This window comes from Pantherophis guttatus, chromosome 3, assembly GCF_059756535.1.
Source record: "Pantherophis guttatus breed Tessera chromosome 3, ASM5975653v1, whole genome shotgun sequence".
Lineage (NCBI taxonomy): Eukaryota > Metazoa > Chordata > Lepidosauria > Squamata > Colubridae > Pantherophis > Pantherophis guttatus.
The window spans coordinates 183,638,491-183,666,227 of record NC_142065.1 but is presented as its reverse complement, the minus strand read 5'-3'; the positions used below and the strand labels follow the sequence as shown (position 1 = coordinate 183,666,227).

At 36.4% G+C, this 27,737-nt stretch overlaps 3 protein-coding genes across 7 annotated transcripts; 2 read left to right on the top strand and 1 right to left on the bottom strand.

Annotated features, from left to right (window-relative positions):
* The first annotated feature begins 205 nt into the window (after nt 1–205).
* On the top strand, nt 206–6,297 carry ZFAND1 (zinc finger AN1-type containing 1). 2 transcript variants are annotated; one of them, XM_034422343.3, is made up of 8 exons: nt 206–353; nt 2,092–2,134; nt 2,385–2,424; nt 3,744–3,871; nt 3,956–4,047; nt 4,869–4,990; nt 5,303–5,458; nt 5,539–6,297. In XM_034422343.3, exons 1-8 carry the CDS (start codon nt 299–301, stop codon nt 5,701–5,703), a joined length of 801 nt encoding a protein of 266 aa, XP_034278234.1. In that variant the 5' UTR covers nt 206–298; the 3' UTR covers nt 5,704–6,297. The 2 variants fall into 2 exon arrangements, with proteins under 2 accessions (XP_034278234.1, XP_034278235.1); XM_034422344.3 differs by lacking the exon at nt 2,092–2,134 and having other exon boundaries at nt 241–353.
* A 1,111-nt stretch (nt 6,298–7,408) lies between these two features.
* IMPA1 (inositol monophosphatase 1) lies at nt 7,409–19,325 on the top strand. Of its 2 annotated transcripts, none has more exons than XM_034422340.3 (9): nt 7,409–7,571; nt 10,185–10,257; nt 10,961–11,094; nt 12,118–12,222; nt 12,426–12,471; nt 12,603–12,711; nt 15,033–15,141; nt 16,484–16,635; nt 17,409–19,325. In XM_034422340.3, exons 2-9 carry the CDS (start codon nt 10,195–10,197, stop codon nt 17,525–17,527), a joined length of 837 nt encoding a protein of 278 aa, XP_034278231.1. In that variant the 5' UTR covers nt 7,409–7,571; nt 10,185–10,194; the 3' UTR covers nt 17,528–19,325. The 2 variants fall into 2 exon arrangements, with proteins under 2 accessions (XP_034278231.1, XP_034278232.1); XM_034422341.3 differs by having other exon boundaries at nt 7,420–7,571; nt 10,189–10,257.
* LOC117668457 (myelin P2 protein-like) lies at nt 18,630–27,436 on the bottom strand. Of its 3 annotated transcripts, none has more exons than XM_087890747.1 (6): nt 27,409–27,436; nt 25,523–25,634; nt 24,082–24,254; nt 23,238–23,339; nt 20,780–20,846; nt 18,630–18,708 (listed from the first exon to the last, which is right to left on the bottom strand). In XM_087890747.1, exons 2-5 carry the CDS (start codon nt 25,596–25,598, stop codon nt 20,796–20,798), a joined length of 402 nt encoding a protein of 133 aa, XP_087746873.1. In that variant the 5' UTR covers nt 25,599–25,634; nt 27,409–27,436; the 3' UTR covers nt 18,630–18,708; nt 20,780–20,795. The 3 variants fall into 3 exon arrangements, with proteins under 3 accessions (XP_087746873.1, XP_087746871.1, XP_087746872.1); XM_087890745.1 differs by lacking the exon at nt 27,409–27,436 and adding an exon at nt 27,011–27,098; XM_087890746.1 differs by lacking the exon at nt 27,409–27,436 and adding an exon at nt 26,328–26,401.
* Nucleotides 27,437–27,737: the final 301 nt, after the last annotated feature.

Genomic DNA, 27,737 nt, shown 5'->3' with positions numbered 1-27,737 from the left:
CTTTTACGCCTTTATACTTATTTCAGTACCTTCTGTAAATCTTTCTAAAAATATGGTATATATAGAATGGGAAGGCGAAAACTCTCCAGAAAGAAACACAAAATCAGTTCGCTGTTGTTGCAGGGATAATTACATGGATTATTCATGAGTCACCGCACAAGCTCCACCCCTCTGTTGACGCCAGGGGCGATCCCGCCTCCTATTAGGTTTCAAGCAATGGGGAAGGTGGGTGGGTGGAATAAAGTCCTCAAGTATCCCCGGAAGAAGGTGGCGGCGCGCACATGCGCTGTTGGGAAACATGGCGGAATTGGAAATCGGGCAGCATTGCGGGGTTGAAGAGTGTAAACAGCTCGGTAAGAGCGTTTTGTTGGGAGGTTCAGGTTAGGAGACTCTGTAGAGGAAAAGAGTAATCGACCAGGGAGCAGCTTGGGGAGGGAGTCGGTCCCACATGAGTATTTTGAGGGCCTGCAACTTTTACCGCGAAACATTTGTGCCTCTGAATTGGCTGGTTGTCACCGTGGGAATTTCAGCGTCAAACGATTCCCACACTTTGCTTGCTGCTTCTGCCTTTCCCACGGGAGTTATTCGAATGCAAACCAGGGTGCAGGGCTGCAGGCAAAAGACGAGGGTGAATGCCGAGGGTTCTTTCTATGAATCTGCCTGCTTGCCTGCCTGGTGGTTAGATGTAGCTGAATGGCGTTTGTGGTTATGAATGTAGTGAAAAGCAAATTACTTTAAAAAAAAAAAAAAACTTACAGGAGCGACCACACGTTGTATGACTTGATCTCTTTTATACTTAATGTTTTAAGAAGTCCTTAAGAACGAAGAATTAAGGTACGAAGTGAAATCTTCCTATCTTTAGTAGTCCCAAAGGAGGCCTTTTTAGCAGAGATGTGCTCACCAGTCTACCATTACAATTTCACTTTGCTTCCATCTCTAGCTTAATTTAGGAGATATGAAAAATCCGTTTTTTTTCTACCTATTGCTAACTATAACTCTGATGTATTGAAAATCAGACGAGTCATTCACGAACAAAGCACTTGTGGGCCAGAGGTTTTATGAAAATTGGAGAAAGAGAGGAGTTTTATTCACACTTATATATTTGACATTGTAATCCTGCCTTTCTGCAAAATGTTCCAAACTTCGTTTACATTTATCATAATGTATTCTTTAGTTTTATTTGCTAGTGTTAGTATTTGTTTAGTGTTATTTTGTTTCAATATGCACTTTTATATTATTGAAAATTCTCTTGGTGTCTTATTAGATGCATAACCCACATGTTCTTCAAGAAAGTTATACAACGCTTCCCACAACTACAATCCTGTGAGAATTTAATATAGGGACGATACAGCTATTGAAAAATTATATTCCTGTAACTATAAAAAGATAAAATTAAGAAACAAAAAGTCAGAGAAATTGTTTTCTTACCATGACTCTTATTAAACCATGCAAGATAGAAACACTAATTACCTTTCATTTTTTTTGTTATTTGAAAGTTCTAAAGACAAAATCACAATCCACTGCAGTTAAATTAGTAAATTGTATTTCTATACATATCACTGTACTGTATTCTATGACATTTTTTTCAATTTTATTACTGACATATTTTCAATCTGATTTACAAATGCTGGTATATTGCTCAGAATTTATGACTGAAACCTCTTTAAATCCAACAAATTAAAAACCATGTGCTTAAGAATACCTAGTTAATTCTGCAGTTTGGCCTCAAGTTTATTCCATTTAGCATACAAATTGGCCAGTAAGGCCAATGTTCATACAGAATAGATCTTCCAACTTACCTTTTATCAGTATGACAATTTATTTATTTATTTATTTATTAGTCCAATTTATATACCGCCCTTCTCCGTAGACTCAGGGTGGCTTACAATGCATTATAGCAATAGCCTGCATACTTTTTTGTATATACCTGCTAATTAGGGCTTTCGGGGCCCCCGTAAGCGGTGGTGTTCTATACAAAGTTGGCTTATTGCCCCCACAATCTGGGTCCTCAATTTACCTACCTCGAAAGGATGGAAGGCTGAGTCAACCTATCAAAGTATGAATATAATTACAATATTTCTTTTATATTAGATTTCCTCCCTTTTGTCTGTGATGGCTGCTCAGGAGTTTTCTGGTAATTATATTATTAATTATTAAGGTATAGTCTAGCAATATAAACTATTTTTAGAGATTTAGGACAGGATTGTAAAGAAGGATAGAGAAAATAATATGGAAATGAGAAAGAAAAGAATACATTTTAAGTAGTAAATATTATATGGTACTGTTACATTTTAAGCTGTGGTTAAGATTAAGTCACTCTTTTTTATAAAATCTTATATTACACATATTGATGGCTTTTTTGTTTCTGTAAAACTTTTTTTAAGCATTCAACACAGAAGTCTGTCTGCTCATGGCTGTTCTGAGGTAAGCTAATATTTCATAATTAATTTGTTGCAAGTTACATTTATCAACATTTTACCTAATAAGAGAAATTCATATTCTTTACATTTGTTTGGAATATTTTTGCAAGCAAAACTTTCTTATCCAGGTTGTCTTATTGCCAAATTATGTCTGCAAAAAAAAGCTTTCTTTTGGATTATATAGTTTGGAAGGGCTGACCAAGTGAGGACCTTATTGTGAATTAGACTGATTGTGAACACAGTCTGTTTGCAATGAAAGAAAAAAAATCTTTTCTTTCATTGCAGCAGTTGAAAATAGTTTTCAGCTAAGCTTCAAAATATTGAGTGGGACAGTGGGTTAGAGTGCAGTACTGCAGGCTACTACTGCTGACTGCCGGCTGCCTGAAATTTGGCAGTTCAAATCTCACCAGACTCAAGGTTGACTCAGCCTTCCATCCTTCCAAGGTGGGTAAAATGAGGACCCAAATTGTCGGGGGCAATATGCTGGCTCTGTAAACCGCTTAGAGAGGGCTGTAAAGCACTGTGAAGTCTAATTGCTATTGCTATTTTTCTGATGTTCTGTGGCTAATCCTATCTTTGGGAAAGAACAAATAGGTTGGAGGTCAACTATTAGCTGACTTCTTTTATTATTAATTATACTTTCCTGTTGACCGGTTGAGGGAGTTCTAGCTAGCAATTTGGATAGATAGAGCACCATAGGGAGACCAATTGCCAGAGTCAGAAAACTGCTCCAAAAAGTAAAAGGGTAAAACCAAAGGCTTCAAGTAAATAGTAATAGTAGCAGGCTTATGTATCAACCCATAGTGTTTTACAGCACTATGTTTTACAGCGGTTTACAGAGTCAGCATATTGCCCCCAACAGTCTAGGTCCTCATTTTACCGACCTTGGAAGGATGAGTCAATCTCGAGCCCTGTCAGGATCGAACTTCAGGCTGTGGCAGTTTGTGCTTGCAGTACTGCATTCTAACCACTGTGCCACCAGGATTTGCAAAATATGGTTTGCAAGAGATCTGTTTTTGCTATGTAGTCTATGGCTTGTGTCTACCCTGCAAAGAGCTGTCAAGTCAAGTTGTACTCCAGGTTTGTAGGACAGTATGCAAATTATTTTGTTGGCTCTTATATATCCAGGAGTTCACAGGGAGAGAAGGAACTGTTATAGTTTGGCATCATACCTAAATTTGAACTACCTACTTCCTCTCAGGTTGTCACCACCAGGTAGTTTAAATAATGTACATTTAGCTTAAACTATGAACTTTAATAATTTTAATATATAATTTGATTTTTGAAATAAGATTTTAAATTGTATTTTTTTAATTCCCTTAGGCAAATCTAAAAAACAAAAATATGAAATTGGATTATCACAAATCATTTCCATGCATGTATAAAGATTGTGATGGAAGAGAACTTGTACCTGTCTTATGTGCTTATTGTGAAAAACAATTTTGCTTAAGGTGAGCAAAGGCAATGATCTAACAAATCTTATCCTATTGTTCTGTAAAGTACCTAGTGAATATTTGGCAATCTATTATTTCCAGGCACCGTCACCAGTCAGACCATGAGTGTGAGAAACTAGAAATCCCTCAGGCTCGTATGGGTGTCACTCGGCAACTGATTAAAGATATTGTAGGTAAGTGCAGAAGGATTTTTTTTAAAAAATATTGTTTCCTCTGATAGAGTGTTCAGAACTCCATGTTAGAATAGAGCACATATCCAGCGATCCATGCCCTTAAGCTGAATAAATCCTGCTTTGAAAGAATTGCAGAGATTAAGCTGCACCCTCTAAGCTCAGTTGATTACAATCAGAATTTGAAGTCTTTCTTCTGAACTGAATTGCATACGGTAGCAAAGCAGTACTCCATACTTCATACTCCAATGTTTACTTTTTTTCAACATATACCCAGAGTTATAATCCCCATATAGTATTTATAAGGATGACATCGGAGGCTGAAATTTGTTCTGCAGTATGGCAATTTCCCACTTACTTAACAAATTTTAAAAATGAAAAGAAACAGATGGATTGTTGAGCCTGGCATGCAGCAAGACAGATCATCTCTGGGAATTTGAGTGTCCATGAACATCATGCTCCCTATCTTTGCTACATATTGAAATCTGCAAGAATAGATTGTAGTATAACTCAAAGCCTTTTTTCAATAACAATACTGCTGTTCCATAGTGTTTTATATTAAAATAATTACACAGTACTGTAGAAGCTTCTTTTCTCATACTAAGGAATTCCTAAGCATCCCTTCCTTTAGATTTCATTGCTGTCACTTCTCAGTCACACGTTGAATATTGGGAACTGTCAGGATTTGAAGATCAGGGAAGAGACTGCATCTTAAATAGACAAGTGGGGAGAGGCAGCACTTTCTTCCAAGATAACTGCGCTCAGCATTTAGAAAAAAAAGAGGGATAGGTAATTTAACCCAGTGAATGTCTGTATATTTTTAGATTCTAAAAAAGAAGCCACTGCAATTAAAAAATGCAGAGGAGCCAAGAACCCTGAAACAGCTGCAAAAGTGGCCCTGATGAAACTAAAAATGCACGCATGTGGGGAGAAGTCTGTACCGCAGGTAAATCATGCTCATGGATTAGACAAATACATTTCAGAATAACTGTAGTATTTATTCTCTAACAATTTTTTTTTTAATCCCACAAATTTGTTTCAAGGGTGGTAAGGGGGACTGTTGCTTACATGTAAAATGTAGATTTGCTGAAGTGAAGGAGGAAGGTGGAATTTGTCTTAAAATTATAGTTCTGGGGTGACAGATTTATGCATTGGTGGAGAAATGCAAGTTTCTTTTAAAGCAATAAGATAAATGGAATGTGCAACTAGGAACTATTTTAACACTGCACCTTGGTTTTTTTTCTTTTCTCTCTTATAGACAGACAGAATCTATTTCCAAGTATTTTTACCCAAAGGAAGCAAGAATAAAAGTATACCCATGTACTTTTGCAGCAAATGGAGCATTGGCAAAGTGATAGATTCTGCAGCCCACTTAGCAAGCCTTAAAAATGACAACAACAAAACCACAGCCAAGGTAAATCAATTGAAGCAATATTGTGGGAATTCCAAATATTTGGATTTAAGTGATTAACTTCCTCCCCTCCCAATTTTCAGAAATTAAGACTTTGCCACACAGCATCTGGAGAAGCCCTGCCTTTGGATCACGCAGTAGAATCGTGGATAAACTCTAAAGAATCACCGCTATATAATGGGGGAAATGTGATTCTGGAATATCTTGATGACGTTGAATTTTTAGCAGATGCAGATTCTTATCTATAGTAATTATGGAAAATACTGCTTTTGTATTTATTGTATCAGATTGAACATGAGAAGACTTTTTGTTTTACTAGCTCTATGGTACAAGAGTGACTTTTCCTATGAAATGGGAATTCAGTTTAAAAAGAAATCTGTATTTATGTTGTTTTCTCAAGTGGGCAAATACATTTGTCATACATGTCATCCCATGTACCAAAAATTGAGTTCAGACTGACAGATACTCAACTGAAAAGTCTACCTGTGGTGCTTAATACATGTGGGTTATTATAAACTTAGTATTCAAGTACAGCAGGTGATTGTGTTATTTGCCTGCTGTTTTCTGAACCAGTTAAAATAAATGAAGTTGAAATAAAATCCCAAAATAGGGTTATTAAACGTAGTGGAAGATTATTCTATTTTATTTCACAAGATTTTGCCTATTCTATTCCTGTGATCCAGCTAATGGAGAGTGACTCACATATACAATCAGTCAGTCATAGATGCTCTTTTGGAATTTTAATATTTATTTTGAAAACCATTCTGTGTTTACAGTTCACTTGGATATTTAATTTTGATGTTACCTGGATTTGGGATCAATTAAATGGTTCAAAATGTCAATACAACATTATGACTGTCTTACAATTGTATCAACTATTAATAGTTTAATTTTTTCAACCCTGAGTTTTATTTGTCAAAAATATTTGAAGTAATGTAATTAATATTTTCAGAGAAGTGCACTATTGGAGAAAGTGACACCATTACAGTCAATTTGCAATTCTATCAGCTACGGAAGCAGAAATATTTGTGTTCGAAGCTGTGCGTGGTCATATAAAAACCTGGAACAACCAAGCCATTTTTTTTCTTATAAATTATAATGTGTATTTTATAAATTATATACCATGTTACAATATTACAATATATTTTCTCTTTATGAAAAAGGAGATTTGGAATTTGGTTTGGTGATAGGTGATATTGTAGATTAGCCATACAGTACATTTGGCTAATCTAGTACACAATATAAACGAGAAATACAAAGAAGGAAAACCAATGAATCACAATACCGAGCGTTGGACATATATCTGCATGGTCAAAGTATCTTTTAAACATTAAAATACTAATTGCTCGTGGGCAGTTTGGAAAGACACCGTGTTGAAATACATTCATAAGAAAGGTTAACTACTTTGGGTTTTATATTTTTGAAAGTAATATAAGACTGGGGAAGGAAATCATGGCAAGTGTGTCCAGCAGCTCCTTTTTTAGGGCGATGCAATGCTATTTTTTCGTAACATCTTAAATGAAATATTTTTTACAATCAAAGAATGCCGTTCTCTCCTTCTGACCGCCATTTATCTCCATTCCTTAATAAACCCACTCCCAATTTCGGAACAGAATGAAGCAATTAAAGGCACAAATTGATTTTTAAAAAAACCCAGACCTCTGTATCAAAACTGCTTTTATTTTTCCCTTCGTATTTACAAGCAAAGTACAAATGATCTACTCGCCTATTTGGTATGCCCGATTCAGGCCGATATGCACGTGCGAATTCAAAACGTAAAGATGCCCGAATTTTGTTCAGTTACGCTGAGCCCTCGCGTAGAAAGGAAGGTTCATTTTGCCGGGAAAGCGCCGTGGAATTTCGCCGCACCCCACGAACATCCGAACTCTCGGCAACCAATGAAAGCACGATTCTTCGCACGAGCCGCGCCTCGCTCTTCCAGGCTCGCGCTGCCTGGAACCATCAGACACAGTTGCAATGGCAGCGCAGGAGCAGAGGGGGGGGGGCGGCTTAAGTCCTTGCAGCGCCTGCGCAGTGGGTTCTGCTGAGGCGGTGCCTAGTCAACCGGCTTTGCCAGTACCCGGTAGCTGCTGCAAAAAAAATTGGCCTCCTAACGGTAAGTCCCGGGCTGGCGAGATTGCCTGTTTTAAGCGGTGATCTGATTTAATTCTAGGGTTGTCTTTGTTCTTTCTTCCAACTGTTTCTATTGCTTTGCCACCGCAGCTCGTAGGGTTCAGAGAGTCGACTGCGCTCCAACACGTTGACCCTTATCACGGTGTCATGTATGTTAAGGTCGAGCCTTGGGTCATAGAAAATCCGACGAAAATCCGACGCTGGATTTAATGGAAGCGGGAAAATGTCGGGTTTTTTCCCCGGACAAATCCATTATATATGCAAGGCCGGTACTTTCAAAAAACATAATTGCAGCCTTGCTTTTGCATTGTTCATTGTGTATCCATACAAAACAGGAAGTGACAATCCTACCCCCCTTTTTTTAAATTCTCAAAAGCTACAAACGTCCTTGTTGGATTCTGGAAATTGATTTAGCATAGAGGCCCCACTATTCCTTGTATAAATGTCCCCTAAAAGCCTGGCTACATTTATTTGGAAATAGGCACAGAGAAAAGACTGCTTTGATGTGCCGCTTCTACTTTGAAGAAAATGTACACTAGGCTAGATCAGGCAGGCAGTAAATGACATTCAAGGGCACAAAAGACCCTCCTCAGCCAGGAATTATCTCTCCAAGACCACTTCCTCTGCTGTAAAGGAAGATCAAATAGTATTGAAAGAAGAGAATCATTGCTCCAGTTCCATCCTCTTGCTGACTTTATGTGGGCAGTAAGATGTGGAAGATTCCCAGGGGAAGGGGAAGACCTAAATGATCAGACATGGTTAGTACTTGGATGAGAGGCCACCAGGAGATCCCAGGACTTTATGCCAAAATGGGAAATGCAGAAAATGTAATTCTGAAAAAGGAAATGGCAAGCTATTTTATATTGTTGCCTAGAAAACAGTAAAGAAGCCTGTGCCCTTTGACAGTCTTGCCACTCCCATCCTGTTGCACTATGCCATCCCCTCATTTCCTGGTGGCTTTCCTCTGCATGGAACAGCAGGATGGATGAGGAAAAGCAGACATATCTCAGAACCACTAGGATGTGGGGAAGCTAGAAAAGGAGGATAAAGGCAGAAAGAGGTCATGAAAACCTGTCTGCAAACTTGGCTGGAGGAGGAATATGCCTCCTGACATAGCAGGAATCATCTCTAAGATAGGAAAAAGAGTGCTCAGTGAAGCTAAGGTGAAAAAGCTCAATTTTCCCAGAGATGTTCTTTTGCCATTTGGTGTTTTCTAATTATAATTGAGGAAGTAGGCAGGTACTCCCTAGCAATACTGGATAGAAGCTAACCAGCCTGAAGCAGAAAGAGATGGCCTTTTCTGATGCACATAGGGAATCTAATGAGTGCTAGGAAGGGGTTAGATCAGTGATTCCCTATGACCACTATCAAGGTTCAATTGCTGGCAAAGGATAAGGAAGAGCCTGCAAACATAAAGTAATAATGAACCTTCAGATAAGCAGATTGGATCTAAGAGTGTCAGAATTGTGTTCTGGATTTAACAGAGGCAGAATTGTGCTCTCAGTAGGTGCTGTCTCAAAGGATGCTGAAAAGATGATAACTTACATTCCCCATTTCAGAAAATGTTCACGCTATTTCCATTCTATACTGAATTCACAAATTGCTTGGCCAGGAGAAAAATAAAGAAAACAGCTGGATATAATTAAGTTGTTGTATTAGCTAACACAAGTTAATCAAAATCTAATTGGTAGTATCCATTAGCAGACAAAGAGAATGTGAGTGGGATTTGTTTGTTGAATTCTCTGCTACTTTCCAAAAAACAATGGGCTCAACCCCTTCATCCCTTCACTATGTTCCTAGTTGGCCCTCCATGTGTGTAGGATAAATTTGATTTTCTTCAGTCCAGAGCAATGTTTCATTTTATAATAATTAAGCTATACAATAAGTTGCATTTTCTCGTTGTTAATCTGCTTAATTATTTTAGTCATTAAGTTCTCCCTAGATTTGAGGGTGGGGTTTTCCCCATTTTTGGCATAAATCATCCACCATTATTTATTTATTTATTTATTTTATATGCTGCCGATCTCACTATCAAGAAATCTGGGAGGATTTCTGTCCCAAGATTAGATTCAAATCCTGTTTTTAAAAAATCCAATTAATTGCATCCGCCTAAACTCATTGTAAATATCATTGTAAATATCACCTGTGCTGGATCATAATAAAAAAATGGAAGCCTGGACAAAGATATTTTTCATGCATCAACCTGTTAAAGAGTATTTATATACATTCTTCCAGACTTGTATCTTTAAGCATAAATAGAAAAACATTTCATATTCAAAGAATTTACTTCCAAGCAAATACATGTATATTTTTAGCTGTGATCCCAAAATTCTGGAACAAAACAATGCTTAAAAGCAAACAAAATCCCTAAGCTTTTCAATCAAAGAAATTTCTAAGGAAGATACCAGGCACACCAATGTTAATCTTTATTTGTGTATCATCTATAGTATGTGGGTATAAAATCTGAACAAGGGAAATCCAGAGTATGAAGTTAATCAGACTGAAGACAAAGATTCTGGAAAGAATTTTTTTTTTCTCAGCATCAGTACTGTACAGTATTTTACAAGTTAAAAGTAACTAAAATATTATATTCTAGGTAGATCAAGATGGCTGATCCTTGGGAAGAATGCATGAACTATGCAATTGTTTTAGCAAGAAAAGCTGGTGAGGTATGAATAATTTACTTTCTATTGGGATTAGAAAAACATTTAAAATATCATTCTCAAAAATGGTTTAAATGTTCAAGTACTGATTTTAAATTTAGCCTTCACAGCTTGGAAATTGTGGCTAGTGACCAATAATGAATAATTGTATTAACATATTTCAGTACTGCTGTAAAAACTATAAAAATAATGAATTGAGGGACACTTGTGTCAGCTAGGCCCTAAGCTGCCATCTCTGCTTAAGAATATTAACTTTTCTGAGAAGTTGTACGTGTTCAAGAACCTGACTTGTATTTCTGTCTATTATCTAAGCAATACAAAGAAATGAGGGTTTTACAGAGCAAACAAGAAATCACATATATTTTAAAATATGAAAATAAATATAAGATTTAGAAACCCTAAATCATAGTCAACTTATAAAAACAATTAACCAGTTCATTTATAAAATTGTATAAATTGTATAAAATTGTATACTTCCTATGGTGCCCTCATATGTAAAGGGTTCTTCCATTTTCTACATTTTTATTCATTACAAATGTTTGTACCTTGTAAAATAAGAATTGAATCAGAGTCTTTCAGTATAATTTTTCTTGCTGCTTCTATGCCTTGCCCCAATAGACAAGTTTTAACTTAAGTCTTACTGATAATTAAGAATATTATTTATCATGTCCTGTTTTCAAAATAATCATATAAAGATTTTTCTGCACAGGTAATCCGGGAGGCATTGAAAGAGGAAATAACTGTCATGATTAAAAGTTCTCCAGCAGATCTAGTCACAATCACTGATCAAAAAGTGGAAAATATGATTATATCTTCTATAAAAGAAAAATATCCATCACACAGGTACAGCGTGTTTTATGATGTTAATTGCAAAAGAGAATGCCTCTAAAATACAGGTCTGATCTCAGCAAAGGTACCCATGAATATGATCTTGGACTTATCAATTAACTCATTGAATTTTGTAATAATGTGAAATGGCTGTGCAAAAGGCAAACACAATTTAGGCCATGTTAATAGAAGCAATAATAGAATAAATAGATTCCAAATCAGGGAAAGATATAATTCCACTATGTGCTACATTGGTCTGAGTCCATGTTGAAACCTTGAGGTTCCATTTAAGAAAGATTCACAGAAAATCTTGCAAGGGTAGCAATAATAACTGAGTGGCTATAAATCAAATGTTACAAGGGAAGAATAAAGAAACTGGATATACAGGTGGTCTTTGACTTGCAACTGGTCACTTAGCAAAGTTATGACAGACAACCCCCCCCCCCCAAAAAAGCTACTTAAGACCCTGTTTTGACATTATGACCACTGCACTGCCCCCATTCACCCTGGTAACCAATCTCAGGGATGTTCCAATGCCCCCACCTATCTCCCCCCATCCCACCTCACCAAATCCCCATAGGCCTTGGACTGCTTCCCCTCCCAGTGAGTTCCTAAAGGGCCTTGGGTCTGCTTCCCATCCCCCATTACCCATCAAATACTTATCAGTTGCTATCATAACTCAAGGATTGCCTATATTGTTTCCCAATTACATTGACTAGGAATTACAGTATTGACTCTTGTGATCTTAACACATCTGGAGATATTAGAGTGAGAAAAGGTGCACCAGACTATATACTTCTAAGTACAGAAGTATTAACTACATGGACCAATTACTCCGTTGTTCAGGAAATAACTTTGTAACGATTCAATTTTGTAATGATTAAGACTGATGGTCTTTAAAAAAATTAAAACGACCTTAAAAGTAGTTTACTAGATGAGTTACGGCTTTTAAAGATATAGTGTTACTTTATGATGCATGTATATTAAACATGAATTTACAATCTGTTGTCTGTCTTTGTATATTGTTGTTCATTCTAGCTTTATCGGAGAAGAATCTGTTGCAGCTGGTGCAGGAAGTATTTTGACAGATAATCCCACATGGATTATTGACCCTATAGATGGAACAACTAATTTTGTGCATAGGTACTTTTTTCAGCTATTACTACATATTATTTAGAGGATGATCTTTGTTTCTGTTTTGGTATGAAAATGTTAAAACATGTTTTTCAGTATTTTCTTTAGGAGTGTCTAGAATAATATTATCCAAATTTTACTTTTCTAATTTACAGTTGTTGCTTCTGTCCTCATTTTACAAAGGCAATATATTTCTCTTTTTGATCTTCAAGGTTTCCCTTTGTAGCCGTTTCAATTGGCTTTGTAGTAAAGAAACAGGTAACTGATTTTTCATTTTACTTTAACTTCTAATATTTCTAATTGGAAAAAATGTTTTCACTGCAACCTCTTTCTATAATGTAAAGTTGGACTGTTAAAGATCTATAGGTGTTGCATTTCTCTTATAACAGATGGAATTTGGAATTGTGTATAGCTGTGTAGAAGACAAGATGTATACTGGTCGAAAAGGAAAAGGAGCCTTTTGCAATGGACAAAAACTCCAAGTATCAAAACAACGAGGTAAAGTTTTGGCATCTTTGGTTTCTGTGCGTTAGGGTGGGAATTCATTTTACAGAGCTCCATAAACTTCAGGAAGCAGAGGACTGTGTTAGCCTATTTCACACCAATTATGCAATGATTACTGTATCCTGTTTAACAGCTCTCCACCTTTTTAGTCTGGAATTCCTTTGCCTTCTTATTCTTTGAGAGTTTTTTCCTTCTTAGTTCCTTTGCCAAGGAACTTCTTTTCATACTTAAGGCTTGAAAGCAGTCACTGTCTCTCTCAGCCCAAATCACTTCACAAGGTGGTTGTTGTGAGGAAAATAGGGGAAAGGTGTGTTGGATATGTTTGCTGCCTTGAATTATGTGTAAAATAATAAAGGCGGGATACAAATAAATAAAGGCTTTGCTTGTTTACACTTCCGCATCCCGTTGTGGCTGATATCAACCTGCAGTTGAGAAAGATTCTTTCCACTTTTTCACCATTTCTCATTCTATAGGACAAGGTCTCTCCTTTGAGTTTTTTGTTTGTTTGTTTGTTTGTTTGTTTACTGGCCTTATTATATCTCGACCTTTTCCATTGACTTTCACTTTTCAAATTTCTTTTCATCCTAAAATTGTAAGATCACCATAGCCCTTTCTGTTGTTGGCTTTCTTCCTAAAATCTTCTTTTTCTTCCAATAATTAGTTTGGTGTAATGGTAAAGGTGGAAACCACAAGGCTTCAGCCCTAGGTACAAAAGCTGGCTGGGTGACCTTGGGTCAACCCTTCTCTCAGCCTTCACAAGGTGGTTGTTGTGAGGAAAATAGAAGGAGGAAGGCGTATTAGGTATGTTCACTGCCTTGAGTTATATGCATATAAAAGAGCAAGATAAAAATATAATAATGTCTTCCAGAAATCCGCACAGACTTCTTTTGTTCTTATATTACACTGAGAAATTGCCTTGAGGGATGTAAATACTTAAATGTACTTCCATAATTTACATTGCAAATCGTTTGAAAACAGAGATGAGCTCATCTGATGGCAGTCAGCCAGAGAAGTATATGAAATGTTTCTCTTTGATCTATAACTGCCCCACTTAGTGCAAAAAGATTGATCAAATGCCCTTGGAAATGGAGCTTACTCTGTATGTGTTCTCTTAGCACAGAGGTGTCAAATTCAAGGCCCATGTGCTGAATCTGGCCCGTGATGTGGTCACATCCGGCCCACGGGGCCATCCTGGAAAATGTAAGGGACTGGGCCCCGTCGCTTCAACCCAGTTTACCCGCATCGCTTCAGCCCGGTCTACCCAATGTGAATAGGAAACATCGGGCCAGTGTGGCTTCATCCCAGTCTACCCAATGCAAAGAGAAAACATTCCAGCAGTTTGGGGAATGGTGTCAAGCTGGCCATGCCCACCCAGTTGGCCATGCCCATCCAGGCCCCCAAGGTCAACCACAGCCCTGATGCAGCCCTCAGTGAAATTGACTTTGAACCCCTGTCTTAGCACATAATTAATATTGCTTCTGTGCTAACTGGCAATAGGTATGCTATTCAACCAATCTGCTTGATACCTCCATGCCATTTCAGAAAAATTGTCTGCCTTTTTTTTTTATTTTTTTGAAGCATTGCCAAGATGTTCTGTGCCTGTTTGCCATTGAATTAAAATTTTCATTAAAAGAAAGTGAATTTGTGGGAAACAGTACAGAGGATATCTGACTTGGACAGTCAACAGGAGAATCAACTTGGAGAGTACCATATATCTGAATAAAATGCAACCTTATTGTTCATGTAATATCTGTAGGGTACCCAGGTTCAATTGTCAGGGCTAGAGGATTGCTCAGAACTTTGTGGGACATACTGTATTTTTCGGAGTATAAGACACATCGGTGTATAAGACGCACCAAGATTTTGAAGAGGTAAGTAAGAAAAAAAAGGTTTTTGCCCTCCCTGGCTTCCAGGAGCACTCTGCAGGCCTCCCAAACCCTCTGCGCGCCCCATTTTTCACAAAAACAGGCCGGTTTTTTTTGCAAAAATGGGACGAGCGGGGCGGGATTTGGGAAATGGCTGTATTTGATATATAAGATGCACCAACATTTCCACCCTCTTTTAGGAGGGAAAAAAGTGTGTTTTATACTCCAAAAAATACAGTAATTACTTATATTCTTTAACAAAGATTTACACAATTTAGTTTATTTTCTTCTTCATATTCAGGTCTTTTTCCTCACCCTTCTAGGCATTAGATACAAAATAAGTAACAATGTGCTTTAAACAATATTTTATATTAAAATAGTTGATTTTGCCTTTTTTAACAGCACTGGTCAAATGTAAATTAATGGATGCAATTTTGTTTTATTCTGCAGACATTACAAAAGCACTCTTAGTATCAGAATTGGGGTCCGACCGTGATCCAGAAGTTATAAAAACAGTTCTTTCTAATATGCAAAAGCTCCTTAGCATTCCTATTCATGGGTACGGTATCTTTTTTATTTTGATTTATTTGTAATGAAACATCACTACAATGCAGATATTGCTAAGAAGATGAAAATGTCCCCATTATTCTCTCAGTCCACGCAAAGATCCAAATTAGGACTTCTGTTTCAATACATTGTCCCAGATGATATAAGCAGAAAGCAGTATAGTATAGTAAAGTAAAGTAAAAAGAATGTTGATTGTAAGCCGCACCCTACTTTTTATGACCAAGGAACTATGTGACTTTGTACGCAAAGTATGAGTGGCAGTGCTGGAGGAAGAAAAAAAATAATTTAGGTTAGGAGTGAAGAAGAACGGAGGTTAATCATTTGTGCAGAGGTGTGCCTGTTGGTGGCAATGCAAACGTTTATTTGCCAGTTTTGAGATTTGTGGGCCAAATGTCACTGATTTCCAAATGCACTGACAGATTACCATTTAATGCATTATCTTATTAAATAATCTGTACACAATCATAAAAATATATAATATACAAAGTCTCAGAAGGTGATTGGTGAAGGCAAGGGAGATAGTTTTTTGTCATTGCACCTCGTACAACGAAATTAAATGCCATCTTCAATGTACATTATAATTATAAAAATAAAACACAAACACATCCTTCACATTCTATACAATTGAATGTCTATTTAGTAATTGAATTTTATACAATAGTATAAAAGGGAAAGTGTTAATGTAAACATTTCTAAGGCGTTGGAAAGGAAGATAGCTTCAATTCAACAGGAACAGTCTGTTTAAAAATAATTTAAACTTGACCTATCTAACCTGGTAGTGTGTTTTAATTTTCAACCTCAGCCGCCTAGAGTTACCTTGATAAGCGGCCTATAAACTTTATAAATAAATAAATTGTTGAATGCCATCAGTTCAGAGGTAGTAGCTAGAAACAGGACCCAAGTCCACTGAATAATGGAAAGAGATATTTGGATGTTGCACTTGATTTTCAACATCCAGAAGAGTTTGTTTCTTACCTTTCTATGATGTATGTTGCTGATTTCCAAATGCGCTGACAAATAACCATTTAATGCATTATCTTTATTAAAAGAATCTGTACACAGTAATAAAAATTTATAATGTGCAAATTCTCAATTCTAGCTGATTGAAAAAGGTACATATTGAATAATTAAGATAGGATGATGTAGTATGCTATTATGAAGACTAATATCCTGATATTGGCTACATCCAGATTCGGGTACATGCACTTTATTCTGCTAAGTTCCACTCGGCTCCCCAATTCAGAGTTTGTTCCGGTGCTTCAGCAGCCCAAATGATTAGTCATTAACTTCAATGCCTAAATAATAGGTTGTAGTAATTCTGTTACCTGTTTTAGGATTAGAGCAGTAGGGACAGCAGCTATTAATATGTGCCTGGTGGCCACAGGAGGAGCAGATGCCTATTATGAGATGGGAATTCACTGCTGGGACATGGCAGGAGCTGGAATTATCATTCTTGAAGCAGGGGGAGTGCTGCTCGACATCTCAGGTAAAATATGTTGACAACAAAGTAAAGCCAGTTTTGTATAGTTAACAGTTCGTGACTAAGACTGTTAAAGAACTTAAGCAGTTAAGTATTTTCCACTCAGGGATACAAACCTGAGAATTGCCTTGTAGAGAGGCTGAGAATAACAAAACGTTCAGGATACACATCATCATGCAAATGTTGCAACTTCCGTATTCGTGTCAAATATCAGGAATTAGGTACATCACAACAGCATTTGCATGATGACATCATAAGGGTTTGATGCAATGCTGTTAATTTCTACTATGTTGTACCCTGCTCGGAATCATAAAATAAGAATTATCCTGATTTATGTTTTTCCTTTGTAACATGCAAAATGTCTCTCAGCCCGTTTTTTTGGGGGGGAGGCCAAAAAAGCCTCAAAAATGGGCCAAAAAAAGCCCCCCAAACGGGCCGGAAAAAGCCTCAAAAATGGGCTAGAAAAAGCCTCGAAAATGGGACCGAAAAAGGCCCCAAAACAGGGTGTGCGGAGGCCAAAAAATGGCTGGTTTTGGGCGGTGCTTTGGAAATATTTGGTCTATAAGACACAGAGACATTTTCACCCCCTTTTGGGAAACAAAAAAGTGTGTCTTATAGTCTGAAAAAATACAGTAGTTTAAGGAAAATAAAATTTAATTCCTGAAACAATATTCAGTTTGCACCTCTGCTGATTTAGGTCACTTTATCAATGAATTAGTAGAAATAAGTCAGATATATAGACTTGTGTGTTCAATAGATGTATGTGTTTGGTTTTCTAGGAGGACCATTTGATTTGATGTCAAGAAGGATCATTGCTGCAAATTGTCAAGCAATAGCAGAGCGGATAGCAAAAGAGATTCAGATCATTCCTTTGAAAAGGGATGATGCAGTGAATTAAATATCTGATCACATGGCCTCTATTTCACAAAGAACTTCTTTGATGCTCATTCACTGTACCTGAGTAAATATAGGCTCAGTTATCCATCTTGATACGTCAAAATCTGTTGCTGAAATCCTTCCCCCCTCCAATGTTTTAAACATTTCTTTTATTATTTATTGTGTGTGCAGCACATTTTTAAATGTCATGCTTTCTTGTCTCTGACAAGAAAATAAATGGGATATGGTGCAAAAGAGGATGGAGTAATTCATCTATATAATTAATAGTTCAGAACACATTTGACTGTCCATACAGTTCCATGTGACATTTTTTTCCTTTGTATATTATAAGGGAAAAGAATAAAATCCCTAGCAAAATGCTTTTTCCTCTTTCCCCTTGCAGCTACCATGATCATACTGTTCTTTCTTCACCAACTTGATTTCCTTGCTTAGTAATGGATGTATTGTTTCAAATGTATGTGAAACAACGTGCTGAGAAAATTCATTGCTTGAAAAATCTTTCCCACTGATGCTTCCTATTTATAAGAGAAAGAATGCCTTCTGTTAACTTTCCTTTTACATGTTTTATTCATAGTTTATATAAGTGTTTCCATAAACTGCAATACTAATTATTGTATGGGGGTATATAGCAAACACAATAGCAGAACAGAAGGTATGACCAAACTAAAACTAAAAATCTTACCATAGATTTGAGTAGAATAATACAACCGTATTTTGTATCAGATTAAGCCACCATTAGTGTATTTTGGTCTCTTAGAATGGCAAGAATCAAATAAGTGTTTTTTTTAATATTGAACTTTTATTGAATTAGGCATTTTTGTTTTATTTGGTATGTGAACATATGTGTGGTTTAATCATTTATTTCCAGTAAACTGGATGATTTGAAGAAGATATTTAATCCAGAGTTGGATTCATTCTTAGAAATACTAAGATGTGAAGAAGCTTTACAAAGCTTTATGACATCTAGAAGGTTGGAATCATATATTAATGCTTGTGATGTGCAGAACTCAAATCTAACCATAACTTTAACACAAAGATTTGCATGACAGAATAATTCTGATATACTAATGACATATTCCCAAATTGATGATAAATCATAAATGTAAGATTTCAACCTATTTTATTCCAGGAGTTAGCAATGGAATGTGAACAGGCATCAACCATCCAGATGTCCCGATGTCCCTGAAATGAAGTAAAAATGTTTTTAAAATCCAAATAGCCCAAATAGTTTACAACTGTTTTCAATTGTTGGGGATGCCTTTCTTACAAGTTCATACAATGCTATCTAGCCCTGAAAAAGGTTCCTGATTTTTTTCCATGCGTATTTTTTATCTTCTTGTGTTTTGGGTTAAAAACTTTATTATGTTAGTACTCTCACATTAGCTATACCTATGCAAGCTCTGACATATTGGAAGAATGACTTGTTCCAAAGTAGTGATAAGTATACATATAATTTTCACTGATAAGTTTTTTCCCCCAGCTCATTTCCTTTCAAATTGTTTGAGTTTAGCCTCATGTAGAAATAAACTGTTCTTAGCCTAATACTCATTTCCTGTTGATTTTACTTGCCTATCAATCTCTGGCTTAACTCTGGGTATCTTGGAATCCACTTTTGTGATGGTTGTATGGAAACAAGATTTGGTAAAGAACAAGCCAAATAGGAATACCTGGACTTCTGCAAAATATCTGAGCTCAGAATACTACAATAAATTGATTTATATTGTAAAATGTAAATTGTTTTAAAATTTATTATGTTTAATAATGTGTTTAAAATAAATATCAGTTTTGTCAGTTATAAATTATCTCTTTAAATGTTTTTTCTCCTTCCTATTCTTTTCAGAAATCTACAAACTGCAGCTTCTATCTAGCAATTTATCAATCTTTTTAAAAAAATCATTACAATAGTTTTCTTAAACTATTCCTGAAACTCTTCCATCTTGTCCCATCTTCTAAATATAATTGCTGGAAACAGCACTACCATTATACAATTTATACTGTTGCCTTTTTTTAAAAAAAGTATTAAGTTTACAGACAATAAAAAAAAAGATTTACAAAATGGCAAGACAAGAATGAGAAAGGAAAAAAGGAAGAAATGGATAGCTCTCCTTATTTTATTTGAAAAATACGTTTTCTTTGATTTATTAAATTGGTTCCCCAAAATGCATGAAACTGGACCAGCTACTCCTACTTAAATCTGCCAGTAGAGGGACTCATTTCACTCATTTCAAATACTTCTCTTTGCTTTCCTGATGAATACAGTTGTCCTATTTATAATACACTGAAGGAGTCTTCTGCTTTTCAGTTTGCTATTCTTCTCAACTGACAATGATGGCTTCTGTCTTGCCTAGCTATTTTATGATTTTGGATAGACTAAACTGAAATATCTGCCACTTCTGGTTGATTGTGAGATGTCGGGGGCTGTAACTAGCAGAACAATTATAAAGTAGATAGAGCAAGATCTTTTTTCCTAGTTTTACGAGATTAGATTTTTTCCCCACTTAGGGGACTTACATAACAGTCTCTGTATATTTCATGCCACAAAATTATGGAAAAATCATGCAATAAATTATGGGGCAATTAGAATTCTGGGGAGTCACAAACAGGTTTCCACTTTTGCAGTATAACAACAACAGTGCTTTGGTCCCAAAAGTTTCCTAATCCCCAGATAGATTCTCAAATTCCACATACCATGTTGTGTAGTTTTATCAGAATGCTTAACTGAATTTCAAAATGGAGAATTTATTGTCAAGTTCAATTTTTAAAAAAATATAAAAACGTGTGTGTGTCACACTCTATCTGATCTATTCAGTAAAGTTTTTGTGCAATCACTGATGCATGGCTTCTCATGATGATCTTTCCATTCTATTTCTACGTTAGTATCACACCTGAATCAGCAGTGTAATGAAACTTCAAAGACTGGCGTGATTCTAACGTATAGTAATATACGTTACTCTATACGTTAGTATAGAGCCTTAATTTTCAGCTAAAAAAAAACCCAACAGTTTTACTTTATTCTGTATTGGTTTGATTTTAACTTGCATAGTGGATCCCAATGCGGATGCTTTAAGAAGACTATCAGAATCAGTTCAGCAACTATGATCATTGAGAAAATAGTAATCCTATGATAAATAACATTGTGATTAAGATGTTGGACTTATTTCTCTTCAATCTTATTTCAGTATGGAATTCTTTCTGCATACAAGCACCATAATTAACATTGACATCACTTGAATAAGAAACAGGAAAATGTAACCTGGGAAAGAATTGTCTTATACTCTTTTGTAGACCCTGGTAGAAATGACATCATTGAAGATGTATTCCTGGAAGAAGAGAAAAAGATGCTAGTAGGAATTTAATGCACTCAGAAATTCCTAGTAAATGTACTATGTGTAACATCCATTTAAATGTACTATCATTAATATCCATTTAGATCAATTTTTCATCTGCTCAATCTGCTTCATCTGTCATCAATCCCACAATAAAGCAAAACAATAAAGCAAAAAATTTCCAAAACCTGAAACTAAACCTGACAGGAATTGAGCTGACCCTACAAAATGAGAAGCAGATACTGAGCCAGATCTGCATTGCAGTGACCATAATGTTTGCAACAGTAATACCATGAGGTCAAGACTACAAAATTAGGGATGTAGTTATTTTTTTAAAAAGTTTGTATAATCGCCTATCTTGTATCAAACAGGGTGGTTCCCAATCACCAATTAAAACAAGATTGATGGAAACAATATAGTACACATATCAAAACCATTAATGTTAAAAACCTGGCACCAAAGTTAAGCTTTCACATATAGACCCTTGCTAAATCTTCTCGGGCACCTTACCCTATTCAAGAACTTTAGGGAAAAGTTAGGATTTCAGTGCTTTTTGTAAGGCTCGGAGGATAGAGGCCTGTTGAACTTCAAGGGGAAAAGTGTTCCATAGGGTATGGGCTACCACGGAAAAGTCATATTTCCTAAATCCCATAAAATGGCAATGTTTAAGGTAAGGGAATAGGAGCATGCCCATTCTATCTGATCTGGTAGGATGGGTAGATGTCCTTAGGAAAAGACGGTCCTGCAGATAACCAGGCCCTGCACCATGTAAGGCTTTAAAGGTAATAGCCAATACCCTGAATTGCATCCAGAGGGAAACTGGTGCAATGCAGCTTGCACAACAGAAGTGCTTTGTGGATAAACTTAGGGACACCCATCACTGCACATGCTGCCATATTCTGGACAAGCTGTAGCTTCTGGGTGATCTTCAAGGGCAGGCCCATGTAGAGCGCATTGAAGCAATCCAAAAAGATTCTGCACTTTTGGAAGAACAAAGCTTTTTTCTTTTAAACTATGCTAATGCTATTTTTGCAGTTTACACTATAGCTTTCAAGGGCTTCCTATCTTAAAGTAACAGAAAACCAAGATGCTGATTTTCAATAATAATGATTAGACAATGATCTAGGGGCTTCCAAAAGGAGGTTGGAGCCGCATGTAATGTCAGGGACAAGCTTTCTTCCACATTGCATTATATTGGGTTACATAGCAGCCTGCCGATCTCTTACGTGCTTTAGTGGCTATCCACCAGTGGTGTGTTGCTCCCGGTTCTGTCTGGTTCTTGCGAACTGATAGTAAAAGCGTCGGGAGGCTCCGCCCACCTACCCGAACGTCATAATGGATGATCTGCGCATGCGCAGAAGCTGCCGTTGCGAACCAGTAGTAAAGGTAAGTAGAACCCACCCCTGCTATCCACTTATACAAAAAGGTATACTGGTAGTCCATGACTTACAACCATTCATTTAACAACTGTTCAAAGTTACAAGGCAGTGAGAAAAATGATCCATGACCAATCCTCACAATTACAACTGTAGCTATATCCCTGTGGCCACATGATCAAAATTCAGGTGCTTGGCAACCAGCATGGATTGCAACATCTGGGGTCACCTGATTGCCATTTGTGACCTTCCCAGCCAGATTCCAAAAAGTAAAATCAATGAAGGAAACCAAATTCACTTAACAACCGCATGATTCATTCAACAATTACAGTGATTTGCTTAACAACCTTAGCAAAAAAACAAAAAAAAATTGTAAAATCAGGTGCAACTCACTTAACAAAGCCTTGCTTAACAAAGTAAAGTCTGGCTCCAATTGTGGTTGTAAATTGAGGACTATCTGTAGTTTTTCTCCTCCAAACTAGCAAGTTATTCTCGAAAATTTTTAAGTAGAATCGATTACATTAAATATAAGAGTGACTTTGAGGTTGCAGTTTGAAGAAAATGCTCCTTGTCCCTCTTCCCCAGAAGAGGGGGAATTTTTTGTCATTTTTTAATTCTAAAAATAGTTGAGTGTAGTTCATAAAATAAAAAAGAAGTAAAAAAGAATTAAAGGATTGAGTTCACACAAGCATAATTCACAGCTCATACTGCCTGAGTTCAGCATTGAACAACTTCTGCAGATATAGCTAAAGAAACCTCGAAACTCCTTGGTAGCTGTTAAGGTATTCTGAACATCCCACAATTCCCAACATACTAATGTGGATTTAATAATTAACAAAATAATACTAAGATAATAACAGAAAATGAGAACAATTGAAATGTTACGTTGATAGTTGGGAATGCCATAGGAACAATGAGGTATATGATGTTTACTCTAAAATCAGGTCTTTGTGGGGCTTTATATAGAACTAAATAAATTAAAAGGCAGGGTAGATTGAAAAAAACTTACCAACACCATATTTCCGTCTACTATTTTTCTTTTGATAGTAGTGTGGTTGCCATTCCACTTCTGTATATGAATGAGGGTATCATTATCCTTTGTTACAATGCTCTAAAAATACACAGGAGGTTATGGGAACGATAGTTTCTTTCTCCCACCTTGTTAATTGAATCCCCTCTTTCCTCCCCCATACATCCCATTTTTCATTAGCTGACATTTATTTATGAATTGGTATCCCATCTTCATCATTTTTACAAATAACTCAAGGCAGTGAATATTTCCAACACACAACATTTCCTTCTTCCTCCTATTTTCTCTATAACAACAACCCCTTGGGTGAGTTGGGCTAAGAGAGAGTGACAGGTCCAAAGTCTTCCATCAGCCTTGCATGACTAAGGCAAAATTTGAACTCAAAATCTTCTGCTTTCTAGTCTGGTACCTTAAACACTAGACTGACATTCTAATACCCTGTTTCCCGGAAAATAAGACCTCCCCTGATAATAAGCCAATTCTGGCTTTTGAGCGCATGCCCCCCTTGAAAATAAGCCCTCCCTGAAAATAAGCCCTCCCCGAAAATATTTAAATGCTTGCACAACTGGTCCCCGCCATTTCCTCCGGTTCGGGTTAGGGAAACAAAGCTGGAGATCAGGTAAGATGGCAAGAGGAACCCCGTCTTGCTCCATGCACCCCAAAATAATAACACCTCCCTGAATAAGGCCAAGCGCTTATTTTGGGGCTCAAAAAATATAAGACAGGGTCTTATTTTCACGGAAACACGGTAATGATTCTGTTATATGGCAAGTTATTCTATTTCTTCTTCTTAAACATGGGAATAAAACCTAGAAATATTTACCTTGGCCAGCCTGTTATCTATTGTTCTTTCCTCAAACTCTTGGTCCAGTTGGAAGGAGATCTCATTAACTGTAAAGATAGTTTCTGTTCTGATGGTGATAACATCTTTGCCCATAGTGATGATTACTTTGGGTTTGGCTAGAGAACCCAGTTGTCTTTGGGCAAAGTTTATTCCTGCAGAATGCAAAATATGAAATATCATCCAGTATTTTTAAGGCCTTCTTAGAAATAACTCAGGTTAGAAAATGGCAACTTTTGTTTTTATTAGCATTTCTTATTTCCTTGGTTTATATGCCACTTTTTTTCTAAGAAAGAATACCTATCTTATAGAAAAACAAAGTAAAAATAAAGTAAAGATAAAGTAAAAATAAATACAAAAAAATATTAAAAAGATGAATTAAAACTTACTGAAAATAAAATGAAATGACACATTGCTCACTGGTGTAGTATAGTTTCTAATTTTTCATTAACATATTTTAGTGAACCATAAAATTCCACTTTATTTTCATCCTAGTAACAGGGTTAAATCTTCGTATTTTCCAAATCAGGTATGGGACTGCAGGTCTGGTTAGATAAAACTTTTTTTAAAAAACCTGCAGGATGTTCTACTTCAAATAGTGTGTAGAAGGAGGAATTTAGATAATCAAGATTTGGATTTTAGGATAATTTTATTTTGTTTAGTGGATTTGATTAGTAATCTTCCAATGCAAGCCAAGATAAAATATCCAAGACACATCGTATTCTTCAGCCTGATAGGTGTCAAATCTGTTGATCTACAACTCCTAACTAGACCTGTAAGATATAGGAAAGTACTGAATTGGAAAAGGCAATGACCATTTCAATTAAGGATGATGGATACTGCAATCCAATTTATCAAGGAGCACCAGATTTGAAATTGTAATTTTAGGGAGTCTTAGAAGTAATTATTATAGCTCTGTTTGGTTTCAAACATGTTTTGAAGAAATACTTTAGACCTCCTTACCTAAGTGCAAGCCTAACACCTCCCAGCCTATCAAGAGAGAACAAGTCAACCCTCTTTTTTAATGGCCAAAGGCTGCTATCATGCTTCTTCTTACTCCTATTTTTTTGCAGTTTAAATATACCTCGTTCTTTTACTATATCTCATAGTATTTGTTCCAAAGTTTGGAAACAGAAATTTTTGATATTCTTTTGTAGGCAACACACTTTAAAAAGGTAGTGATTAAAAAGTTGGCCTGACACTGGGAACACCCAAAATCGCAAGTTCACTGACTTTGGATCAGTTATTTATTCTCACTCTTTGTCAATCCAAAACTTCACATTTTTATAGAGAAAAATGGGAGTAGGGTGCATTATATATTCTACTTTTTACTGTTGGATAAAAAGAAGGCTATAAATCTAAGAAACAAGTAAATCTGGTTATCTCTGAAAATTTAGGTTTTTCCTGCAGTGTGCTTGCTTACCCAGTTCCTTCATGTATTCATCAAAGTTTTCACTCAAGATTAGTTTCCAGGTTCCCAAGAATTGCTCCACCATCATTTAATTATGATGTAGAAAAAAAAACTGGGAATAGATCTGTGGATTAACATGACAGAATGTTAAAGAAGAATGGAACACTTTGGATAGATTTTCACAATGCTAGCTTCATCATGGATTCATGTGAAGTTATGTTATTTGAATTTCTCCAAGGAACATCCCAGCATTGCACTATAATGGACTACAAGCAAGGAGAAATCAGTTAGGAACTAAGGCCAACACAGGACAGAAAACCCAACTCCATTACTAAGATGTGTAATAGTTCTTAATTTACAATGGACAAATTACTGTATATTCATTTCCCATTTCTTTCCTTATATATTCCACAGTGTGGCTATGAGCACTAACACTTCGTTGGTCAGTATTTCTAGCAAGAATCCTGGCTATCTATGTGGGCTTTTTGATACTGGTGAAACTGGCTAAGAGCGGAGTAAAAATATGTCATTTTTCACCCTAACTTTCTCGGTAATCCAGGATGTCTGGGCAACTACCAAACCAAACAAAATCTTTAGTGTCTAGTCACTGTTCTTTCCCAAACTATTCATGGCAATGCTGATGATTATTTTAATGTTGGCTTCAAATATTTTCCTGCCACTGTAGTGCTTTATTTTACAGTTACTTTTTGTAGTTCTGCTTTCATTCACATTTAAATGTTTATTATTTCTTACTGCCTTGGAAAACGTCGTTTGAGAGAACCCTTGAAGAATGAAATGAAATTAAAATAGTACCTACAGAAGTTATGTTATAACTTGTGACAGGACAAATAGAAGTTCATACCACACCACAATTTGGTTTTATTCCAATCTGTTGAAAAAGTTATAATGGTTTAGTATTATGCACAAAGCAGGCTAACGCCTATTTTTAGCAGTAGGACTTTCCATTACTTTGGTAGACTCAGGAAGTAAGTTCAACACAAACAGGATATTGCATTGCATTGGCGTCTTATCTGTTAAGTAATTTGAATCACCTAAGAGACTAGAACTTAAAGCAAACACAGATTTCAATAGCCTTCATTTACTTATAAGAGTTGCATCGCAGATAGCAATTCAGAATGGCAGGATGTCCCCATTCCTGCATTTCAGGCAAAGCATTTTGCCTGGATTTCTAAATAATGATTCTTTATCAGAAATGGAATGTGACTATCCTAGGCCAAAAGAACAAAGGTATCCTAGAAAAGGTTAAAAAAAATTCAAGATGGCAGCTGTAATCCAAGCCCTAACCCTTTTTGCACATACTGATGCATGTAAAGGGAAAGGGCTTCAATCATAGGTTTGTGGCTCCCATCTTGACTTTACCGCACCCTGTTGCCATCCCTGCAAAAAGAAAGAAGGAAGAATAAAAATATTGGCAGGTAAGTGGGTGGAAGCCAGTTCTGTACACCAGAACAAAAAAATACATATTTTTCTCCAACTTACCTTGCAAATCTCACAGTGCTCCCCTTTTGGATAGAGAGATCAAATTGAGGGCCTCTAGTGGGTTTTTTCTTTTTTTTACTGCACTGTACATTCAAAAGAGGCCACAAGAACTTTGGATTTCCAGGATGTAGTATATTAAAACTGTAAAATATTAAAAAATGTACACTATCCCATAGACCAAGAACAGACTAAATGCCTGTCAGTAAAAGCTACCACTGCTCTTTCTTTAAGTCCTAAATTGTTCACCAAGATGGTATTTTGACCTTATTTTTAAAACTTTCTTCCTTCTTCCCACCCTGCCCCAAGATAATTGGTACGCTCCTTCAAGGCAGAGCAGAGACATTCTTAGAGAACATGGCCATCAAATGTGAAAGTGCTCCGTGTACTGTAAATGTTACTTTTTGGCTGGAGATGATGGTGGCCCAGAGGCCCCGCTTGTGACCTTCAAATGGTATCTGGTCAGAGGATACTGTACTGATTCAAGGGGCCAGTAGTTTGGCCAGCCCAACTCTTATATTCTCCTGAAAGAAAGATTTCTGAATAGAAAACAAGAACATCTTGGCATTTGCTGCATGAAATAATCGAATGCAAATACACAGCAAAAGGGGAAGAAAGGGTAACACTTTTTTGTTATCCCTGCATGTCACTATGATTCAGGTAATCAATTAGCAAAATTGTTATGAAAGTTTAAGGAGTATAATCAGACGTTTATGCTTGTCAACCAGAC